The sequence below is a fragment of the Rhea pennata genome, chromosome 14, assembly GCF_028389875.1.
Source record: "Rhea pennata isolate bPtePen1 chromosome 14, bPtePen1.pri, whole genome shotgun sequence".
NCBI lineage: Eukaryota > Metazoa > Chordata > Aves > Rheiformes > Rheidae > Rhea > Rhea pennata.
This window is the reverse complement of record NC_084676.1, coordinates 4,996,030-5,017,006: the sequence shown is the minus strand read 5'-3', so window position 1 is coordinate 5,017,006 and position 20,977 is coordinate 4,996,030. Positions and strand designations below refer to the sequence as shown.

The following is a 20,977-nucleotide window of genomic DNA, read 5'->3' as shown; positions in this document are numbered from 1 at the left end:
AACCATTACTTGAACTTGCGGTCATCAGCCAACACAAACAAGGAGCACACCCCTAGCTCACAGAGGAATGCACCACAAAACCTGCACTCTAGCTGTTTTTTGAATCTGGAGAACAGAAGAACACCTGAAGATGTTATAACCTGATTCCCCCCCACACACACACTCCCTAATGCAATGACCTGGTATCTTCAACTAGTCTCAGATGTCTCCAGCTTACCAGGCATCCCCTCCTTTGGGGGTAAGGCCAGGGCAAAGAGCTGTCTTGGCCCCAGGGTACAGGCAGAAGGGTACTGCCTCCCACTCCTAAGGCACTACATGCTCCTGGGGAGTATGGTAGCAGAGCTGCTACTGGTAACTACACCAACTTACGTGTGGTAGCTTGAGAAGGAACAGGGAAGCACGCAAATAACAACACTGATTAAATATTAGAGCAGAGCACAGCTTTAAATCCATGCTCGTGTTCCTTTGTTCTCCAGCATTTCCAGATCAAGCATTTTAGGATCACCGATTCCAAATTAGGCATATTACCCATAACGTTATAGAGAAATGGAAACAGAGCAATGAAGATCCTTTCTGAAAGGTCACATTGAGTCTTATTTACAAATCCATATGGCTTCATAAATGAAGTGTAGTATAGGCAGTTCCAGAAAAATATCTAAACTGCACACACTGCAAACCTTGTATAAACACCATAGATCTGCCTGTGCTGCCAAAGATTTGCAATAAGCTTTTGTTTACAACAGCAAAGAGCTGTCCAATGCTCTTTATTATTTTGCCCACTACTCTGAAGCACTTAGCAATCTTTCCACTTAGCCCGTTAATTATGGAAGATGCTTTTTGTATTACATGATTTATTTAAAGCTTATTCAATCTCAATTTATGAAATCCAGATTGTGAAGCATCTCAAATCAATTTACTCTTGTTTTTAGCACCTTTGGTCACTAATAGCAATTTTACAGTACCTTATGCCAAATAAATATACTTTAATGCCTTAAATTTTTGTAAGCTGGTTCATAAATGCTTGATTAACATACAGTAATATACAGTAGCATCTCTGCAGTTAAAGGTCAAATACAATTTCCACTTTGACCTCTGTCTTAGTACACAGAAAACCAAACACCACACACATGCATGCTAGAGTTAAAATTTGGCTTTTAGCTTCTTTTTCCTTAAGAGCTAATTATTTTTCCCAACTTTGAAAAGATTTGATTTGGCCATGCTTATACATTCCCCCCCCCCCCCCGCCTTAAAAAACAAAACACATTTTTAGTGTTTTCAGATGTTGAGTTCTTTTATGCTGGCTAAAGAGCCTAATTTGAGTAGAAAGAACCAGCCATCAGCCAAAGTCCAGTCTTTTGAAGATAATACAGCTACGTGACAATTTCTGGCAGTCAGCCGTGGAAAAGTCAAGATCACTTGGTGTCTTATATCCTGCCTCATTTTTCATATGTGTGTGTGGCATCTGGCTCCGGAAGAAATTTCAGTTCATCCTTTAGCCACATCAGTATGCCTCCTTCTTGTTCTTCTTTGCATATGAAATTTAATTACCATTTTATCTTAAAATCATATGTAGCGTTAACAGCAAAGCATACAGCTGAAATGCCAAAATTCAAAATACATTTTTCTGGGTCAGTGTAGGACTGTGTTTGTACGGGCATGTGCACACTACTTCAAACCACAGAAAACAAGAGGATCAAAGTCAGGACTTCTACTGTTAAATATCAGGAATAAACTGGAGTAGAGGGACCAGAAATAAAACAATTACATCATTTCTGAAATATTCCTTATACCACCAGGCACAGGTGTTGCTCTAAAACTATTACACTGCTATTGGCAAGGAGGGTACATTACCAAAATTTACAGCTGGCACTTGCAAGTTTTAGCCAAATATACACTATAGCTTCTTAAACGCGTACCACACACACGCGCGTGCCTGCCCTGCAAAGTCTTTCAGGGACATCAGTCATAGGCCCTGGGAAGCGGCCCTCCGGAGCCGAAGGAGACACGGGAGCGACGCCGGCACGGCGGTCGGCTCTCCAGCTTCAGCACGGCTTACATCTATTAGTGTTGTACGTTAACCGCTTGGCTTTTTATGGTCAGCTACCTCACAGCACACCTTTATGTTTTGGAGTAAAACTATAGAAACTTCTTGGAATAAATACACTGAAAATATTTCCCTTTTTTTCCACTGGGCTGATCACCACTGGATATTGCCTTTAAATATGACGGTGTAAGAGAGTTATTGATACGCAATAATTTGGGGTCTTCATGCTCAACAACTTCCGCAAAAGAACCCTCTGAATTTTGCTTAAATGTAATGGTTAAAAACCTGTTGATTTGGAAAGCTGAGTAAAACTATGCCAAAATAAGAAGTGGCTTCTACCTTCCACACCATTTCATTTCTAAACTTTCTATTGCCAATCCCTTTATCATACCTTGAATTAAGTGGTTCCTTCAACTGATATTTCCACATTCCACCAAGCTAATATACAATTTTGACAGTATCCTGCCCATATTTAAATAACGCCTTTAGAAGCTCCATGGTATTGTAAGCATTAGCCTCCCACCAAAACAAAACAAAGAGATAAACTTCAGAGGCTTTCAATGTCATAAAGTCCAAGTAACTAGAGAGCCATCAGTACTGTGTTTTTGGCACCAACAGTTAGCAACTATAAAGACATTTTATTTAAAATCTACTTAGACTGTTACAGAGGAGGATACTAAAGGCAATGCATTTCACACAAAAAAATCTGTTCGTTTACTTACTTAATAATAATAGCTTTGCTTAGATATCCAAAAATCTATATTAAGCTAAAAACACATTATGGTCCAAGCTCTTTGAAAAATTCCCACAGAGGAAAAAATATGTGTGTGTGTGTGTGTGCACACGCGTGCATGCGTGTGTGCACGTGTGTCTGTATGTGTAAGTAAAATTTCCACTGTTATTTTGAATGAAAGACTTTGATATAGGGTATTTTGCCAGTAATAAAAGCTACTTCTGTTTTTAAAAGTCTGACCCAGTGCAGCTGCTTCGTTAAAAAGAGTTAACGATTACTTTTGTATCCACTTCAGTGAATCAAAAGCTAACATTATTCCAAAGTTTGAGCAATATAAGCAAAATTTTTATTTGTTATTTGAAAGAAATTAAATGGAAAAAAGCCGGCTATTTTCTTTAATTCAGCCGTCATACTTTCTTCGTTAACATTTTGCAATGTTTGACAATACTTAATAAAATAGCTTCAATATTACCTAAAACATCGCAATTTAGCCTTTACAACTTATGCCAGACTTTCACGGTTCATTCTCCAAAGCCTACTGACTCATAGCAAAAAATTGGATTTATAGTTACGTCCTAAAAATGATTTAAGCTCAAATACCAAAAAGTTGCAAGTTTCCAGGCCTCCCTTTCATACTACATTCATTTAAGAAATATTTTAATGACAGGCAATCCTGAAAGAGAAGCAGAGATGCAGTACGTTTAACAGGCCAAGTTAAGAGTTCACACGGGGTGGGGGGCGGGGAAGACTTGCAAACATCCCATACACGAGCAGATACTATTAACAGTATCGTATTTCCTAACTTCTGGTTTCACGAGATACATTAGCTTTGTTCCCTAACAGAGCAGTCCCTACAGAAAAACAACACATTAAGAAAGCACTTTTAAGTATTTATCATTTCTGGTTAATAGCAGCTAGCCTTTCTGGAATTTTTTTTTCAAAACTCATTTCTTAGCTTAACTGACTCTCTTTACCTAAGATAGAGGTACGAAGGGGGAAAAAAGTCCCTGTGTGTAAGGAGCTTAAAACTCAGAACTGGTATTAGGCTACTATCCCTCAAAGATCAGCAAAAACATGAGCCAACAGCTTTCTAAGCATCACTCTACGCTCAATTTTTCAGAAATTAAGCCGGTTAGTTTTGGGGGGTTGTTTGTTTAATTGCCTAGAAGTGTGAAACAAACAGCTAAATCGCCATGGCAAAAGTCTTGACCTGAAAGGGCTTTCTAAAAATATATGCATCAGGTAGAGAGGGAAATAAATAAATAAATAAGAAAAGATTGTAATCAGAATTTTAAACTCAGCCTCCTCAATTGCTATAAAGGGAATTTTGTAACCCAGGACAAAAACCCTGAGAAAACTCATTAAAGAGACCAGTGGACTAGTTAAATGCAAATCAAATCTTGAAATCATCTGAAACAGTCTTGGTCCAAGGTGTGCTTGATACTCCAGATTTTTCTTGAACAGTTTTTAGTGGGAACTTAACTCTTGAAGCACCTTTGATATTAGAAAACATTAAATCTATCAATAAAAGCCTTGCAGATCACAGTGATAATTTGTTACAAAAAAAATTTTTTTTTTACATGCAACAAGTGCACATTCCAAACTAGCATGCAATTTCTTTCTAGTCATCTCCCTATAAGAAAGGATAACTCAAAGGTATTTTAGCATCACAGAAGTTGTTTTACACCCATCGTAATCAGAGAAAATTAACCAAGCTTCATGACAACAGCCCTTTTTCCCACTTCATGACTGCTAAACCAAAAGTGACAGCTGGATTTAGCACTACTTTCATGCTTTTGATACTGAAGTTCATTTGTCATACCGCTACAGGACCAGTAGTTTTGCAAAACTCAGGTTTTGTAGTAAGAGACTTCCTTAATAATCACCATTTTTAAAAAAATATTTCTAACAAAAGCAGGAGAAACCCGCAGATTTGTTTTCCGCACCAAGTCTAGTACCATACCCTGGAATTCACTGACGGCTGTGCCGTTACGCAAGTGTAAATCAAATGGAGCTAACTAGAAAATAAAATCCAAAGGCCACTTCAAGAATTCTGTGGTTCTCAAACACAGGATACAACAACTTTTATTAGTATTGATCTTTTTTTTTTTTTTTTTTAAACAACGCCTCTTCACCTATTCCACAGTCATAAAAGTCACCCAGATAACATCCTTCTGATAACGTCAGCCATACCAGAATCTTAAGAGCATGTTTTTATTTATTTGGTAAGGAGTTGTACATTTCATTTCAAGCATGAACTATCAATGTTAGTATATACTAAGTCAACTGTGCTTAAAAACAATTTAATTTATGGCAGGTACCCAGTTCTATCTTTTATTAAAGGAAGTGCTTTTTATATTTACAGAATATGATGAATAATCATTGAAACTAAGTCAGAAAAACTCTAGATATTTTTATAGGCACATAAATAGAGATACTTACAGCCGTTCAAGTTGCTTTAGATCCTGAAATGCTCCACGTTCTATCACACTAATCTGATTTTCTTCCAAGTGTCTGCAATTCCAGAAATACAAGTTAATTTTAACATAGCAGAATAAAATTTTCCCCACGTCTCTTCACATACATGCAATACAGTGCTTTTCATAGGAGCACCAGAAACAGTTATAATTAAGGATTTATAAAAGAAATGTGGACAGAGCAGCCCTGTTTCTCGTGGTCACCAACAGGAAACTGAGCTCTCTGCTAGAATTTCTTCCTCGATCCAAGCCGCCTGCCCGGCCGAGGCGACACGGCTGCTCCCGCAGTTCGTGGGCACGGCCGCTGCGCTCAGACGGGGCACAGGCTGGGGCACAGGCGGCTTGTTCCGCTGTCAGCGCTCCTATTCTGTGTACCGTAACTACGGAGGGACGACCGTCCGCACCGGGCAATAGCAGGAAACCAGTGCGCTACGTATTTTTTGTGCAGCTTTGTTTCCGGCCAAGGTTTCAGGCCTGCCTCGGAGTACACCTCTTCCCTACAATCCCAGGCTGTCCAGTCCCCCCAGAAACGCAGCCGTGCCAACTACGCGTGACAACCGCATCCAGGCCTGCCGTAGGACTGAACGTGAAAATCCCAAGGAAAAGCCCTCCGTTTCCACAGTGCCTGACCCTGCTTTTCCTCGCCCTCTGAGGCCGAGCAAGGATCAAGTTTCAGACAGGGGAGACTGCTCTGCTTACAGGGGGCAGGACACGACTCCTCGCTCCCGCAGCGGAAACCTCTATAAACGCGCAGTGGAAGCCAAGGCGCAGAGACACCGAGAGCTGCGCTGAAGCCAACCGTTCGCTCTCTCTGTGCTTCCTTCAAGTACATACCCACCCGCTGCTTGGACAGAAGCACTCAGATGACTGCGTGGGCTAAATCTCTAGGCCCTCTGAATATTTTATGTGGCTTCAGCTAATAGAAAGGAAGAACTTCACACAGTGAGTCTGGGCTCAACCAAGACAACAAGGGAAAAAGCACTTACTCTCCTCTACTCCTAACAGCCCTCCCAGCTGCCACCTTCCCGCACCCAACCCTCCGAGCCTTCTCAAGAGAGTCATTCAATTAACCCCGTGGAAGTTGTCAAGACAGACAACAACAGAGTACCCACAACTACCTCGCACTATATGGGGGCGGGGGATAGCAAGAGCAAGGAATAAAAAGACGAAGGGATAGGGATAAAAGGAAGAGATGCGCAAGGGAAGGGTTTGCATGCAAGCTCTCAGTTTGAAACTTGAGGCCTTCATATTCTTCTGCCAGTTCCTGGAGGGCTCGTTCAGCTCGTCTCCTCCTCCTGCTGTCGGAAACCAAGGCTAGGAGCTCGGGGACGTGCTCGCTGCACCTCCATCTCTCACACACACACATGGCAGGAGGAGGGAGAGAAGAACAAGGCGTTGGTGATGTAGAAGAGCCACAACGATGAAGAGACCATAAGAGAAAGCTAGGAAAAATGAAGAAAAACCCAAAGGACTTCTAGAGACGCAGAAGTTCAGCTGCACAGAGTAAAAGGAGAAAAAACACAAACATATACCACTTATGACTGGAACACGGAAAAGGGAAATACCGACAATGAAAAATAAATGGCAAACAGCAGGTCTTAAAGTCCAGATGGTAACACGTGGGAAGACTCCCAAGTCCAAAAGATCTGAAGCAATACTTTGGAAAGCCCCTCAGAGCCCCTTGTTTTGCAAGAAATGTATACAACCCTGCAGTCTTTGTACAAAGCAGCCACCATATTCTTGGACGTGGTCTGAGCTACACGACCCTTGGCTGCTGCTAGTGCATGCCTGCGGCCTTGTGTAGAGTCTGCAAACTCCTGGTGTTAAGTTTATAACTCCATGCAGATTCAACAGGTCTGCAGAGCTTATCATCCAGCTGTTGGATGATTTTGACATGCGGCCTCCCAGCACACATTTATCCCTCTCTTTAGTCTGCTTTTTCCCAGTCACGATCTCTCTGCTCCCATTCACAGGTTCCTGCAGAACCCATTCCCACAAGCTCACGCAGAAGGGGCCTTCAGGATAGCAGGACAAGCTCTTCTTGATTCAGGCAGCACTTGATTTAAGACATCCATCAACTGACCAATATAGAACTCAAGTGTCCTTCACAGAGTTTGAATGGCAGGACTTTCTCAGCAACTAGCTAACGCCTGAGATGGGCTCTTAAAACTTTGGGGTTAGATCTATTCTACAGCCAACCTTAAAGTGTCGTTTTTCTTTCTACAATGTGTTCTATACCAGAGCTCTTGACATTGCTCTCCTTAAAAATTAAGGGGAGCGCTACCAGCCATGAGATTAAATTCCTTGCATAGAAAAAAAAAATCATGCAAAAAGAGCAGGGATTATGGAAAGGCAAGTAACCATCAAGCATAACAGGTTAACCTCATACTCCAGAAGCTGTGCTGGATTTCCAAGCAAGATTGCAAAATTCAGCGTTTAGATAATTGTTTGGCCTTCCTTATCTGTATAGACAGAACATCATTCCACACCAACTGATCTGCAGCTTTAAGCACAGACCTGTATTTCAGTTACAGTTTGAATCTGAAGCAAAGTGTTTTCTCAATGTACCTGATCTTTAACCAGCAATAAAAAACAACCTGCCAATCTTTAAATTCCTCCAATGGTCAATGCTGCACACAGCTGAAAACTTGCATTTTATCAATGACTTGCCCAGTTTGAGCTTTTCCCCTCTGGCCTTCTTCCTTTCACATATCCACTTAAGAGAAATATCTATCGCTGCATTTTTGTTCTTCTCACCCTGAGAGCAGACTAAGTCAATTACTAACCGATTTCATCATCAGTAACCAAATAGCTTAGACAAAATTTTGCACCACAGAGTGGCAAAAGCCTAAGTCCTAGCAGCCACTAACTGCTCCCATCAAACTTGATCCCCTCTCTAGTGTGTACTTCAGTTGGAGATGGTGCATTCTGGACCTTGAAGCACTGAGCTTTGCTTTGCTGTTGAGCAATGCAAGATCAGTAATAAGAAGAAATGCTGTAGGAAAACATAGGCTGGTGCTTTTCTCACCAATCTTGCTGACCAAAAGAGTGCATGGAAATAGTTTGTTCTCTTTAATAATGCTTTTAAACATGAAATATTCTACTCATTTTAAACACTAATATTGCCTTGATGTCCTACAGGCAATAATATCTATTGATTTACACTGGAGCTATGCACATCCAAATAAAGATAATCCAAAATGAGGTTGTTAACACTTTTATGATCTAGTTGTCACATAGAAGAACATTAATTCTGTTCTGCTTAATAATCAGAATAATCATTTACGCAGTAGTCACACAAACATTTTAATACTACAGCGAAGTTCCTTATTCTTCATATATTAGAAGAAAAATCAATGTAAAATAGCTATTCTCTAACAGCTATATTCCAATTAAGTGATTCTAACGCAGACCAAAACTTAAAACACAGCATTTATTAAAAGCCAAGAAACAAACAGTTAAACACCTCTGAAATTACATGTTTTTAATACGGAACTAAAGTTCATTGATTCCTGTTGTAAACTGTGGTATTTCCTTGTTTAAAAAGATACTAGTAACTGGATAATACGCAAATCACTAGCATCTGATCTCTAGAATTACACATATTCATAGTAGTAGTAGCAGCCTAAAATAATATTTTAAAGAAAATCAAATTTTATACTTTTTTTTTATACTCACAAGACACGAAGGTTCTTCAGTCCTGCAAAGTCCGTCTTCGTGATTCTTGTGATATTATTTTTTTCTAGATCTCTGGAAAGAGAGAAAAAGAAAAAAACAACATAGAGCATTCAGGCAATAAAACTGACACCAAGATTCAGTTAGGAGACAGTAACTCCATCAGTGGAGCATTATCAACAGTTCAGATTGCACAAACCCATTTTTCAGTTAGAATTTCAAAAAGCAGTTCAGCAGTCCTGATGAATTTTGCCTCTTCCCATTGCCACACTGCTCTCACGCAAGAAGTTTCTTCTTTTTGTTTCCAGCCTCAGTGCTCATTCGATGCTCTTTTCTCTCTCAAGACCTCAATTTCCTAAAGGCTAAGTATTCTCAAGACCCAGGTGCTGTAATAGAGCTGAACTGCAGCCCTCTGCCCTAAAACGAAGATCAAGCTCTAGGGGTATTCTAACTCCAAGCGAGTCTAGCCAGCAGCTAGAAAACTACTTGCATTCATGAGGGGACCTCTAATCCGACCAAATGAGAGAAAAATTAACAAAATTCAATAGCAGCTTTAGCTTTTTTCAAGCATTCTAATTGTATAACTTCTTGATACGAATTTTTGGGAAATTGTGGTTTTCAGAAGATACTGTTACTTGCACTGACCCGTTTCCCATGTACACTCATTCTTTGCCAATTCAAACTTCTCACTCTACTTAAACTCCAAATTTTCCAAAATTTGTTATTCACTAACGTGTTTCTCTTGCATGGTTGTATACTAAGTATTACCTCCTGCACTGTCTCAGTCTGTGCTAATCCATAGATTTCAACTTAGTAAGTAACTAAGATCTTTTCCGTGACAGGGAAAAGCCACTGCAACCAGACCCTGGGCTGGCCAGTTTTCTGCAGCTTCTCCTTGGAGTGAGCACACCAGAAATATAGAAGAATTTAATACCTAATTTTATCTTAACAGAACAGACATAAGAACAAAATACTCTTTAGTTAGAGCCAAATTCTATTTAACTCAAAATTAAAGGGATGTATAAATTGCTATTGCATGCAGGACTGGTCCTCTCCTGAAGGACAGCACACTAGCATTTACTGCATCTAGAGATGCAAACTCAGAATAGCCCCCCCACCCCTTGTTTCCTAGTGTAAAGACTTTGTCATTTCAGAAGTCTCTTTTCCTTGCTCTTCAAAAGTGTACACCAGTATCTGCTGATGCTATAGGTCCTGTATTGCTGTCTCTCTTGCTCTGGACTTGCCCTTGATGGGCAGCACCAGGAGTTCTCCCAGATAAGCATGTTCCACTGTCCTTTCCTGGGGAACATATCTCCACCTCTTCCATCCAGTTTGCTCTATCCAACCCAGTGCTAACCAACAGGGACATGGCAAATAACCAGCCTTCGCCTCTGACCATCAGCTATGCCTATTTTAACATAATAAACAGTATGCAGCAAACTTGCACATAAGTAATAAAAACAGATAAACGCTCCATCAAATAACTGCAGATTTGTTCCAAGTCTCAGAGGGTTTCCTAGATGCAAGCAGGCTTTTATACAAAAATAAATCTTCTAATATCGGAGTCGAGTTTTTTTTTCCTCCTCCCCACGTCATACTTTACAGTCAATAAAAGCTGCTGAAACCTCCAAACATAAGTTTTGGGGTAACAGTTCTCATGCTAAAAAAAGCGTTCAGTTATTCCGCTGAAGATCACAAGATTGTAAACAACAGATTTTGATAAATCTTGTTGTCTGAAGACATTGGTGACAAAGATTGAATATGAAAAAACTAATCAGAAGACTAGAAGTTTATTCCATAAAAGAGAACATGAGATCACAAATTCACAGTACAAAGTAGAGGCTTTACCTATTAATTTCAGTTTTACTACAGTCCCAACATTAGCGTGCACTGAGGTGCATCTCTTCTGTATTAAGAAGGCTCAATTTGTCTCCTTTTCCAGTAAATTTCAACAAGACAAAACGCAAAACCCTTGACCCTGAAATAATTTTGGAAATACAGATGGGTGTTCTTAAGTACTCCTTCAAGCTGAGTAGTTCTCTAGGTACAAAAAAGGAAATCAAGGAAACAGTAGGACTAAGAAATTCCAGGCATACCTCAACTAGTATGCTTGTATTTCGACAAACACTGCACTGAAGCTATCCTAGACAGTCATTTAAGTTCGCCACAAGTCGTATTATAAACGGAATACTAAAGCCTTTGAAGCGTTGAGAACATTTTAATCACTTGCAATCATTCCTACACCATCCTATGGGGCAGGGGGAGGGAAGGAAGTGCTGGCTTACACAGTTTCCCATAATTTTCTATTGTATATGTATTTCCATACAAGGCATTCAGTATAACTGCTACTTAAACCAGCCTTTTCACTTCACTCCAGACCTTATCAGTAGAGTAGATCTACTACTTCTAGGAAGAAATATGTCAGTGTTCAAGCATAAATTACTCGAATTGTTTCCATTTTTGCTTTCAAAGCAAGATCATTTTTTCTACTGCTAAAAACTTACATTTCTCTAAAGTATTAAATGAAAAGTAATTGTCATGATAACAAACTTACTGTGGAGCAAATCATACTGTCAAAGAAAAGTCAGTTATGTGTTTTGAATTTGAAGCTTGTCAAAAGGTACATTGTCCTTATCCAGAGGAAAACTAGAACTGATTTCCTAGTATATCTATTAATTTCCCAAAGTGATTCTAAACATGAAAATAAAAAGTTTTCTAATATGAAAGCTATTCTCCATTTATCAACAAAATTAAATATTTAGCTGAGTGCAGATAATTGTACTGATCCATCCGGGAAAACAACTGTACATATCCCTAAACATACATTATTCTCTCACTTGGCCCCTATCTAAACCTCAGGTGCAGACCAATATGGGATTAGCTCCTTTTAATGCCATTTTAACATGCTGGTGCATTCATAGAAATCTCTTACTGAAACTGGGGTGCTAAACAATAAAAATCAACTCAGGACAAACCATGCCACTATACAACTGAGGGTAGTTTTGGCACCTAAACATAGAAGTCTGCAAAGATGATAATGAAGCTCACAGTTTATACTGAGAAAAACCTAAGCATAAATATCTACAATATTTGTACCAGGGACAAACCAGCTACAGTTTGAGATCTTCACCTTTTGCCACTGCAACTTAAATTTTTCATAGACAACAGGAAGAACAGATTAAAAATTAATGATTAAAAAAAATACCAAAACTCATTAAATTTAGGCTGATAATTCTAACTAGTCTACACTGTCCATAGTCAGAATATTTACTGAAATCTGCCATTGAAACTCACAGTCAGTAAGGACACAGATGCATGCATAAACTTTTTTTCCACCATTAATCTTTTTCAAACACTTGCTATAATCAATCCTAGTACAAATCTTTCTAACATAAGACATTAACAAGATTGAAGGTAATTAAGCAGTATGTGAGATACACTAGAATGCAGAACAAGTGTTTGTTTTATAACACTAAAATTCATTTCTGATGGTTATTTATAAATGTCAAAATAGTAAAAATCAAGTGACAAAACGGCTTCAAAACAAGTAGAATAAGCTCCTAAGAGTCAGTTTAAGGGTCTTACAGCAAGCTATACCTAAATGATGGAGGAAATAGATTCTCCTGCCAGGAAACTACGTTCCATATCCCAGATGGGGACTAAGGGTAATGGTAAAGAGACTGGAGTGGGAGGGATCCCTACATTTCAGCTATAAAAACAAGTAGAAGAAATTCAGTATCCTTACCTAACCTGGGTCAAATATACTTTAAAATGTCCATGAAAGAAAAGAAAAGAAAAAAAGAGACACACAACTACAGGGTGCAGGGAACTTTCATTGCACATTCTGGCTATTCTCATCCAGTTGCATTTATTCATCTCTTGATTGAATCTTGCTTTTTTTGAAGAAAACCTCTGACTCACTATCTTCATTTTTTCAGATTTTCCAGGTTCATTTCTCTCTGTGCTCTCAGTTCAGTTCTATCCTTGTGCAACTAGTCACTGCTGCACTAGGGTAACTTGACTGCAAAAAGCATTAGAAAAAATTAAGTCTGGGGGAAGCAACAATTAAATAGCTTTCATTTTACTTGCATGTTGTTTTCCATCTGCTTTGCATGCCATTCCTTCAGAAGTTTTGCTCTGTCAGTGTCTCAGAAAAGGTCTACCAAAACACAGCATTCACATGGTCAGAATTCTTCCAGCCAGCTCTGAGTCAGCCTGGGTTCCTGGAGCTGCATCGGCCCATGGGGGCCGAGCTTTTGGGCTATTTTTATGAGCCTTGACTCTCACCGCAGATTTACTCAGCTAAAGCAGGTGTATGTAGAACTGTATTCCTGTCATATATCCATGGCAAATCTTTTCTTTCCTCTCTTTTTCCCCCCACAAGTCTGTAAAGCAAGACCAGCCCCAACACAACAGCTCCAGAGAACCCTACAGCCCAGTGAGATATGCAGAGCCCTGTTTTGAGAAACACTTCCGTAACACTTCTCGACCAGTACACATCAAGACTGCTTTTCCTCTACTCCTTTAAGAATGATACAACCTATATTTGTACAGTTCTTAAATTCAACCATTCCAGGAAGTCTTTCTGAAGATTAGTAGCCAAGTCTAACGTTTCCTTTTCCATAAGTAAAATCTTTTGGGCAATGTTCTAAAAGAACTGATCTTCATGAAGCTCAGCTTTCCTTAAACTGTTTAGTATTTTATTGATAACTGCCTCCTCTGCTTTAAAAAACAACAATTCCCTTCTGAGCATTCACTTGTTGCAGCAAAGCCCTCCCTCAAGGTTTGTCTTCCAGCTGAGGAAAAACAGATTAAAATCTTGATGAACTATGTAACACTTCCTCCTCCTGTTCACAGTAGGTCTAACACTACTGCTAAAAAAGCTGATAGCTACAGGTTAACCCATTAGTCAATTAAATTCTGTGACTGTGAAGTTACTGAACTGTTGCAAACATTAGTGGTTTACAGCTGGTGTTTGTGGGCAACATAATATTTTATATTTCCTCCATAAAAAGCTTGCCAGCTGATTGTGGGCTCACTAGTGGGTTTCAAATACAAAAACCTAAACCTTCACATCTACTTTTAATTGGCTTTCATCATGTATTCATCACTGTTCGGGAACTGCTGGAAGAACAGACATGGCTTTGATAAGACATAATTTGGGTCAAAGATATGGAAAAAATTATACCACAATCCTAAAGGTGAATTTAATTTATATCCAATTTCAACAACTACCTATGTACATACACATCCATTCTAGGATTAAAACACACATTGTGCAGAATTCCTGCATTTTCCATAATACACGAGGCAACTGACCTTAGATCTTACTCTACACATCCATCTTAGCCCATGTGTACACAAGCCCAGTAACTACTTTCACCTCATTTCACCTTCAGATAACATTGTCCCAAAGAGCATCGAGAAAATCCCATTGAGGAAGGTAGGTCTCTTCTGCTCTGCCAGCAGTTCATTTGATAGCACTCACTCACTAAGAGGAGGAGAAATTGAAGCTGTGATCTACACCAGTTTCAGTCATGCTGTTGTCTCTCCTGCCATTTTCTTTCCCACTTTAGCATACAACACATTAAAGATAATTCAGGCATAGTGACAGCTTTAAGAAAACAGACACTGAAGCAATTATTTCAGTGGGAATGGAAACATGAATTAGATTGGAATGTTAACGAAAATGAGTTCAGATTGAACTGTTAAAGTGAGCTTTACTCATAAACATGTCCTGCTATGCTCTAATAACAATTTAATTCAATACACATTTTATAGATGCTGAAGACTAAGTCACACAGTGTACACACTTATTACAAACAGGGCTGTTTGGAGTAACTGGAGCAAATCCTGCTTCATAGAAAGAATTCCTCTGAATTGCTTCATCTTTCATTCTTCTGTAAAGATAATCTAGTGAATTTAAGCCAGATTAATGTTATAAAATGTCTCCAGCATTCTCTGGAGCATGTCATCATGCAGCTTCAAACAGCATTAGAAGAGCACAGATTTCCTCCATTACATTACTTAAACAAATTTCAATTGACAATTATTCTGCTGAGCCAAACTCTTCCAAAACATCTGGATACTGTTCATCTGAAGCTTCACCCTCATCCTTGGAATTTATGAAATTTATGACTTGAGAAATAAATCCATTTGACATAGTTCTATGATACCATGTGCTAAAATCACAGGACTCTATATATTCCATCTTCTAGGCTTATATACTTTGGCAAATAAATATACCCATCCTATAATTCCTTACTATACAAAATGAGAATAGAGTTTGACAATCCATCAACAACACAATAAATATCAGAAGTTTTAGAGAAGAACCAATGACCAAAGGTAATCACAAGCTGAATTCTTGTTTCAATCCTAAACTCAAATCAGTAATTCAATACTTGTATACAAATCCAAATCCTTATACAGAACTCCAAACCTTATACACACAAGGATGCAAAAATTCAAAATGATACTCAAACTGTAGCAACTTCCTATTACTCAGATGTCAGTTTGCTACCTGCCAACTTCCGCATACATTTTCATCTTCAAGGTAATCCAACACTTGTTACCTCATCGTAATTCTAGGTCTTGGACATACTTTGGTGAGACCTTGAACTAATGCCACAGCTCTCCCAAGACTCCAGTGTTTTAATCCAACTCCCCACTTTGCAGCTAGTTCTGGTTGCCTAGTTATGTCTTCCTGGCTACATACCAGAATAAAAAGAAAGAGATCCCTGGGTCAAAGTCAAAAGCCTTAGTACAAATGATTAGGTCTTAATTCTACTCGCTATGATGTCCTTTGTTAATATCTGTGAGGTTTGGGCACACTGCAAGGTCATGGACACACAAAACCCTCTTGACTTTGTGGTCTTACTCCAAGAAGAGCCTTTCCTTTAAGGCAGGCTTTTTAATGCACCTTCTTTTTTAAGTCGTAATTTTTTCTAACCTGGGAAACCATCAGTCTAGGCCCAACCTCACTAGCTTTCATTCAGGAAAAAAGTTGCTTAAAGTGAGTCCCTTTGCTGAATAAACTCAGTTATTTCATTTGGTTAAGGCTATTCATTGTCAACAGGTTTCCTACAGCAAAGCTCTCCTTCCTTTCAGGGAGCTCTAGGGGTCCCAGACTAGTTAATGCAGTATCTCCCTGATAAACACCACAAGTCCTACATGGGCATTATTTAGGAAAATATTAATCCACATTTTTAATCTAGCACAGCATTACATGAAATGAATAAATATGCAAAGTGAAAGTAATCCAGTATCTTAAGACAAGAGAGTTTAGATCAACAGTTGCAACCACATTCAATTTTTCAGATATTTTTCCATTTATATTAATAAGCAAAGAACTCAATAAAAGTATACTACATTTAGCAAGAATTAATTGCTATACACTTCAAAAAACAGCCACCTTACTCAAGTTACACACCACTGTTTCTAATCAACTGTTTCTCTTGTAGGTAAAGATCTCTAGTCATAGAACCTGAAGCCCAAAATCTAGTTTGTATCCCTGCTGGTTAAGTTTTCTATGTGGCTACCACACACCAGTTCAAATCCATACATGTTTGTGTCATGTTTGTGCCATGTTTGGGTTAAACAAAAATGAACATAAAATCTGCTACTCCAAAAAGAGTCTTGATTAAAGTAACACCCAATGTAATCTGCATAGAAGACTCATTCCTGTCCATTTCACTTTTTGAATTTTTTGGGCAGCATGAAGTTTGTATCTCCCACAGAACAATGCACTTAGGAATTAATAAAACCACGTCTTGACCCTTAGGAACCAAATAGGTCTGGAGACAATAGGAATCTAGAACTCTTGTTAAAATACGCTAGGATACAATTCAAGGAACATGTAAGTTTTCTTTTATTTTTCAGGAATTTTTTAAATTTTATTATAAATTTAACTGTGACATTTTCGAAAATATAGCAAGTATACCTCTCCGATGTTTTTCTTATGCATTTGGAACAGTTAGAAATATTTATTTTAAATGATAGATCAGCTTGGCAACAACCCACATTAAAAATGTAGGAGCCAAAGTTCAAGTGATAATGATTGAACTAGAATTCCTGAATCTAAAGAGTTACTGATATTTTGCATTAGCCCAATTCCTTCAAATAACTCAAGCAGCACACATTCTTGGGAAACAAGGCTTTTATTGTTTTGCCAGTACATTGCTAAAGGACTTTGTCAATCCAAACCACCTGCTAGAATGACAGCTGAGTCATCCCTTTAAACTTTTCCTGTTGGGTTTGTTTTCCCAACCCCCAGTCACCGTGCAAGGTAACCATGAACAGAATTATACAACACCTGAACTGCAGGAATCCTGTGTTTTCACGGGTAAGTTAACCATTCGCTTGGCTAGCTACTGCATTCTAGAAGTGTAACCACGAGGAGCACTTCATTTTTAAAAATCCTCCCTGCAGAGTTGGAGGAAACAGGTTCTTCAGTAAAGCTCATCTCTCCCCAGAAGTACTTTGGTGCTTTGTTTGGTAACATGCTAATGCTGTACCCTGTAAGAAGAAAAAAAATCTAACCCCTTACGCATGGATGTATCCAATTCTGTATGTAGGCTCTTGGCTTTCTTGTTCTTTACACACCCTGTATCTGTTTTATTTTAACAAATTTCCAGAATTCCTGCTATGGAGTTAATTTGACTTTAATAGGTATAGACTGCCACTAGCCTCTTAACCTTAAATGACTATAATTTCCTATAAAAGCACTTGGCACTTCTCTTGTGCCTCCAGTCCAAGAACTTCAAAGTCACCAAGATCAACTACTCAGTTATAACACTGCCCCAAAGCCCTCTGGCAGAACAATCTGCATATCTTCAGATTTAACATATTTTCATCTCAACTTAAGCAATGCAGGAAACTAAAGGCTTGGGACTGGATTTTATGAAACACAAATTCCATTAGTTTTAAAATCATTTGCTTAAGTATGAACATCCCTTGTTTAAAAAAAAAAAAAAGTAATTTCATTTTATTAAAAAGTAGGTGGTATATTCTGTTCCTGTAAGATTTAACTTACTTTTCTTCTTAAATCGAAATAGTCATATGATTAATTTTCAAAGGACCATGAAAAAGAGTACTCGTTTACCGACTTCCAGGAAGACCAATACTCTCTACGTATTTCACATGACAATTACTTGTAAAGATGTTCTACTTTTCCAAACCAGTCCATGGACAAGATGAAAGCAGTAAATACATTACTTTGACTTCAGCAAGGCCTTTGACACCTTCTCGCATAGGATCTTTATATCCAAAATGGGGATATAGGGATACATAGAAGATAAGCTGAGTAGAAAACTGACTAGACCACTGGGCTCTGAGGGTGGTGATCAGCAGCTGATTACCAGCCATGTCCCTCAGGGATAAGGACAAGGGCCAACATTTTTTCCCCCTCCATTAATGGCCTGGTACTCAGGACAGATTGTCCATGCAGCAGGTTCACAGACAGTATCAAGTCAGAGGCAGAGGTCAGTAAACTGCAAGGTAGGGCTGCAATCCAGCAGCACCATAATAGGCTGGAAAACTGGGCTGACACCTCAAGTTCAACAGAAATAAATGCAAAATCCTGTACCCAGGAGAAGAGCCCATGTAACAAATACAGACTGGGTGGTGACTGACTAGGGAGTAGCTCTGCAGAAAAAAAGATGTGGGGGTCCTGGACCACAAAACATTACTCAGCACCACACCCTTGCAGTAATGAGGACCAACAGTAGACCAAACTGTACCAGCAAGGGTGTAGCCAGCAGAAGGAAAGAATTAACCTCTTCTATTCAGGATTTCTGAAAGTTCATCTGTAATACCCCATCCAGTACCCAGCTCCCCTGTAAAAGAAAGGCATTGACTCACTGGAAGGAGCAGAGCAGAGGGCCAATAAAATGATTAGGAGGCTGTTGCATGTGACACAGCGGCTGAGAGAACAACATACACCGAACTCGAGAGGGTTAGGGGAAGAGCCTAGTCCAGTCTACACCTACCTAGTAGGTAGTAGAAAAAGGGGAATATATAAAAAAAATGGAGGTACGCTCTTCTTGAAGGCTCACCACAACAGAAGGCTCACCTAATCAATGTAGGTTTGAAACACAGGAAATTCCTACTAGAAATTGAGACTCTTTTGGTAAACAATAAAGGTGGTCAAATATTAGGATGAGGCCCACACAGCTGTGGAATCTCCACTGTTAAGAGGCAACCAAAATTCACCTGAACAAGGCCCTAAGCAACTTAATCTAATTGGACCTGCTTTGAACACAGAGTTGGACTAGAATGGACCTCCAGAGGCTCCTCCAGCTCGAGTTGCTCTATCATGGCATCCAGCAACAACAAATTAGTGTTCTGCATCCTAATTCTGACTTTACCCAATAGCAAACATCAAAATTACTTGATACCACTGTGTTAGAGCACTCCCTCAAGCTGACTCAGCTGTGTCTGCCACCACACACTCCATGGCTGCAGCAGCTCTGCTAGCAAAGCCTCCCCAGTTCAGATGCTGATAGTGCAAAATATATCCCACACACTCCTCCTCCATCCTATTAACCATGTGTCAGAAACATTACAGTTGCCATGAGCCAGGAATGAAGTGGCTCAAAGAAACAGTTATGCTACAAAAGGAAGAAAAAGTATCAATGCCTCCACAACCACCTTGTGGTACAAAGTCATATTAAGTTCTGTGAGGACAGGCCCCGATCCTCTCTTTCTTCAGCAATAAGATCAAGTGGAGGAATATTGCTAAAGAAAATCCCCTGCCAGAACCCACTAGCTCCTGGAAAGATTCACAAATACTCTGGGTAGCTTCAGTGACATGAGAAAAGTAATAGAGAGTGCATTAACACAGGGGATCTATAATTCTGATATTGTTTGTGATGATTTAGAGAGCCAATGTCTTCTTTGTGTCAGTGTTTACTGACAAGGTCTCCCAAGCCTTTATGCCTAAAGACAGGGTTCAAAGAGGAGAGGAGTGACCCATAGTGTCAGAGGATCAAGTCAGGCATCTCTTAAGAAAGCCTGCAAGCCTGTAGAAACAGATCAGATGCATCTGAAAGCACAGAGAGATCTGGCTGATGTCACTGCAAGGCTGCTCTTGAACAAGATAAATATTTAAGGCATTTACCTTCAAAAAGAACGATATGGTGAAGTACAGGCTGGTCAGCGTCAGCCTCACTTCAGTCCCTGGAAAAGTCACAAGTAAGTCCTGTTAGAAGCAATTTCTGGGCACAAAAAAAAAAAGATGACTAAAAGCAGTGAACATAGATCTAACCATAGGTAAATCATATTTGACCAATCAGACTTGCCTTCTATGCCAAAATCATTAGATCTATCAATGAAAGGATATTGTCTACCTTGACTGTATCTTGAATACTGTGTCCAGTTTTTGGCCCCTCAGTACAAGAAAGATGATAAACTTTAGCAAATCCAGTGGAGGATCATGAACACAGTCAGGGGTTTGATTTTGTGTGCTGTGAAAATAGACTGAGGCAGCTTGGCTTGTTTAGCCAGAAGAGCAAGCTTTGAGAAGAAGGAATAGCAGTCTTCCAATATCTCAAAAGAGGTTACTGAGAAAACAGAGCAAGGCTCTTTATCAAGGAACACAGCACGAGACGGAAAAACAGTGATCTTCAGTTGAAACCGGGGAGTTTCCCATTGTATAAAAAGCGTACTCTGAGGATAGTTAAGATCTAGAACGGGTTGCACAGAGATACCATGGCATCTCCATCCTTGGTGTTTTTCAAGGCCCAACTGGACAAAGCCCTGAGCAACTTCGTCTGAACTCTGAATCCTGCTTTGAGCCAAAGGCTGGACTAGGTAACCTCCCGAGTTCGCTGCTGATCTGATAATTTCACAATTCTACTTTTTCTACATATAAAAGGGTAAAACACGGGGGGGGGGGGGGGGGATTTTGGGGGAAGCAGAAAGGTTTATAACTGAAGCATAAAGAACACTATAGGAAAGGCTTTAAAACATAGTTGCTACAGAAATGTGATTTAATATGCAGAAGCCAGGATATGCATATTTTTTCAGAAAAAAGTATAGTACTGTGTC

At 39.3% G+C, this 20,977-nt stretch overlaps 1 protein-coding gene across 3 annotated transcripts in view; it reads right to left on the bottom strand.

Annotated features, from left to right (window-relative positions):
* SLIT3 (slit guidance ligand 3) overlaps window positions 1–20,977 on the bottom strand; it is a 463,356-nt gene that overhangs the window by 429,056 nt on the left and 13,323 nt on the right. For all 3 annotated transcript variants that reach the window (XM_062587759.1, XM_062587761.1, XM_062587762.1), the window contains exons 2-3: window positions 8,933–9,004; window positions 5,220–5,291 (exon numbers count right to left, since the gene is read on the bottom strand). In XM_062587759.1, coding sequence (XP_062443743.1) covers window positions 5,220–5,291; window positions 8,933–9,004 — 144 coding nt within the window. The remainder of the gene's footprint in view (window positions 1–5,219; window positions 5,292–8,932; window positions 9,005–20,977) is intronic.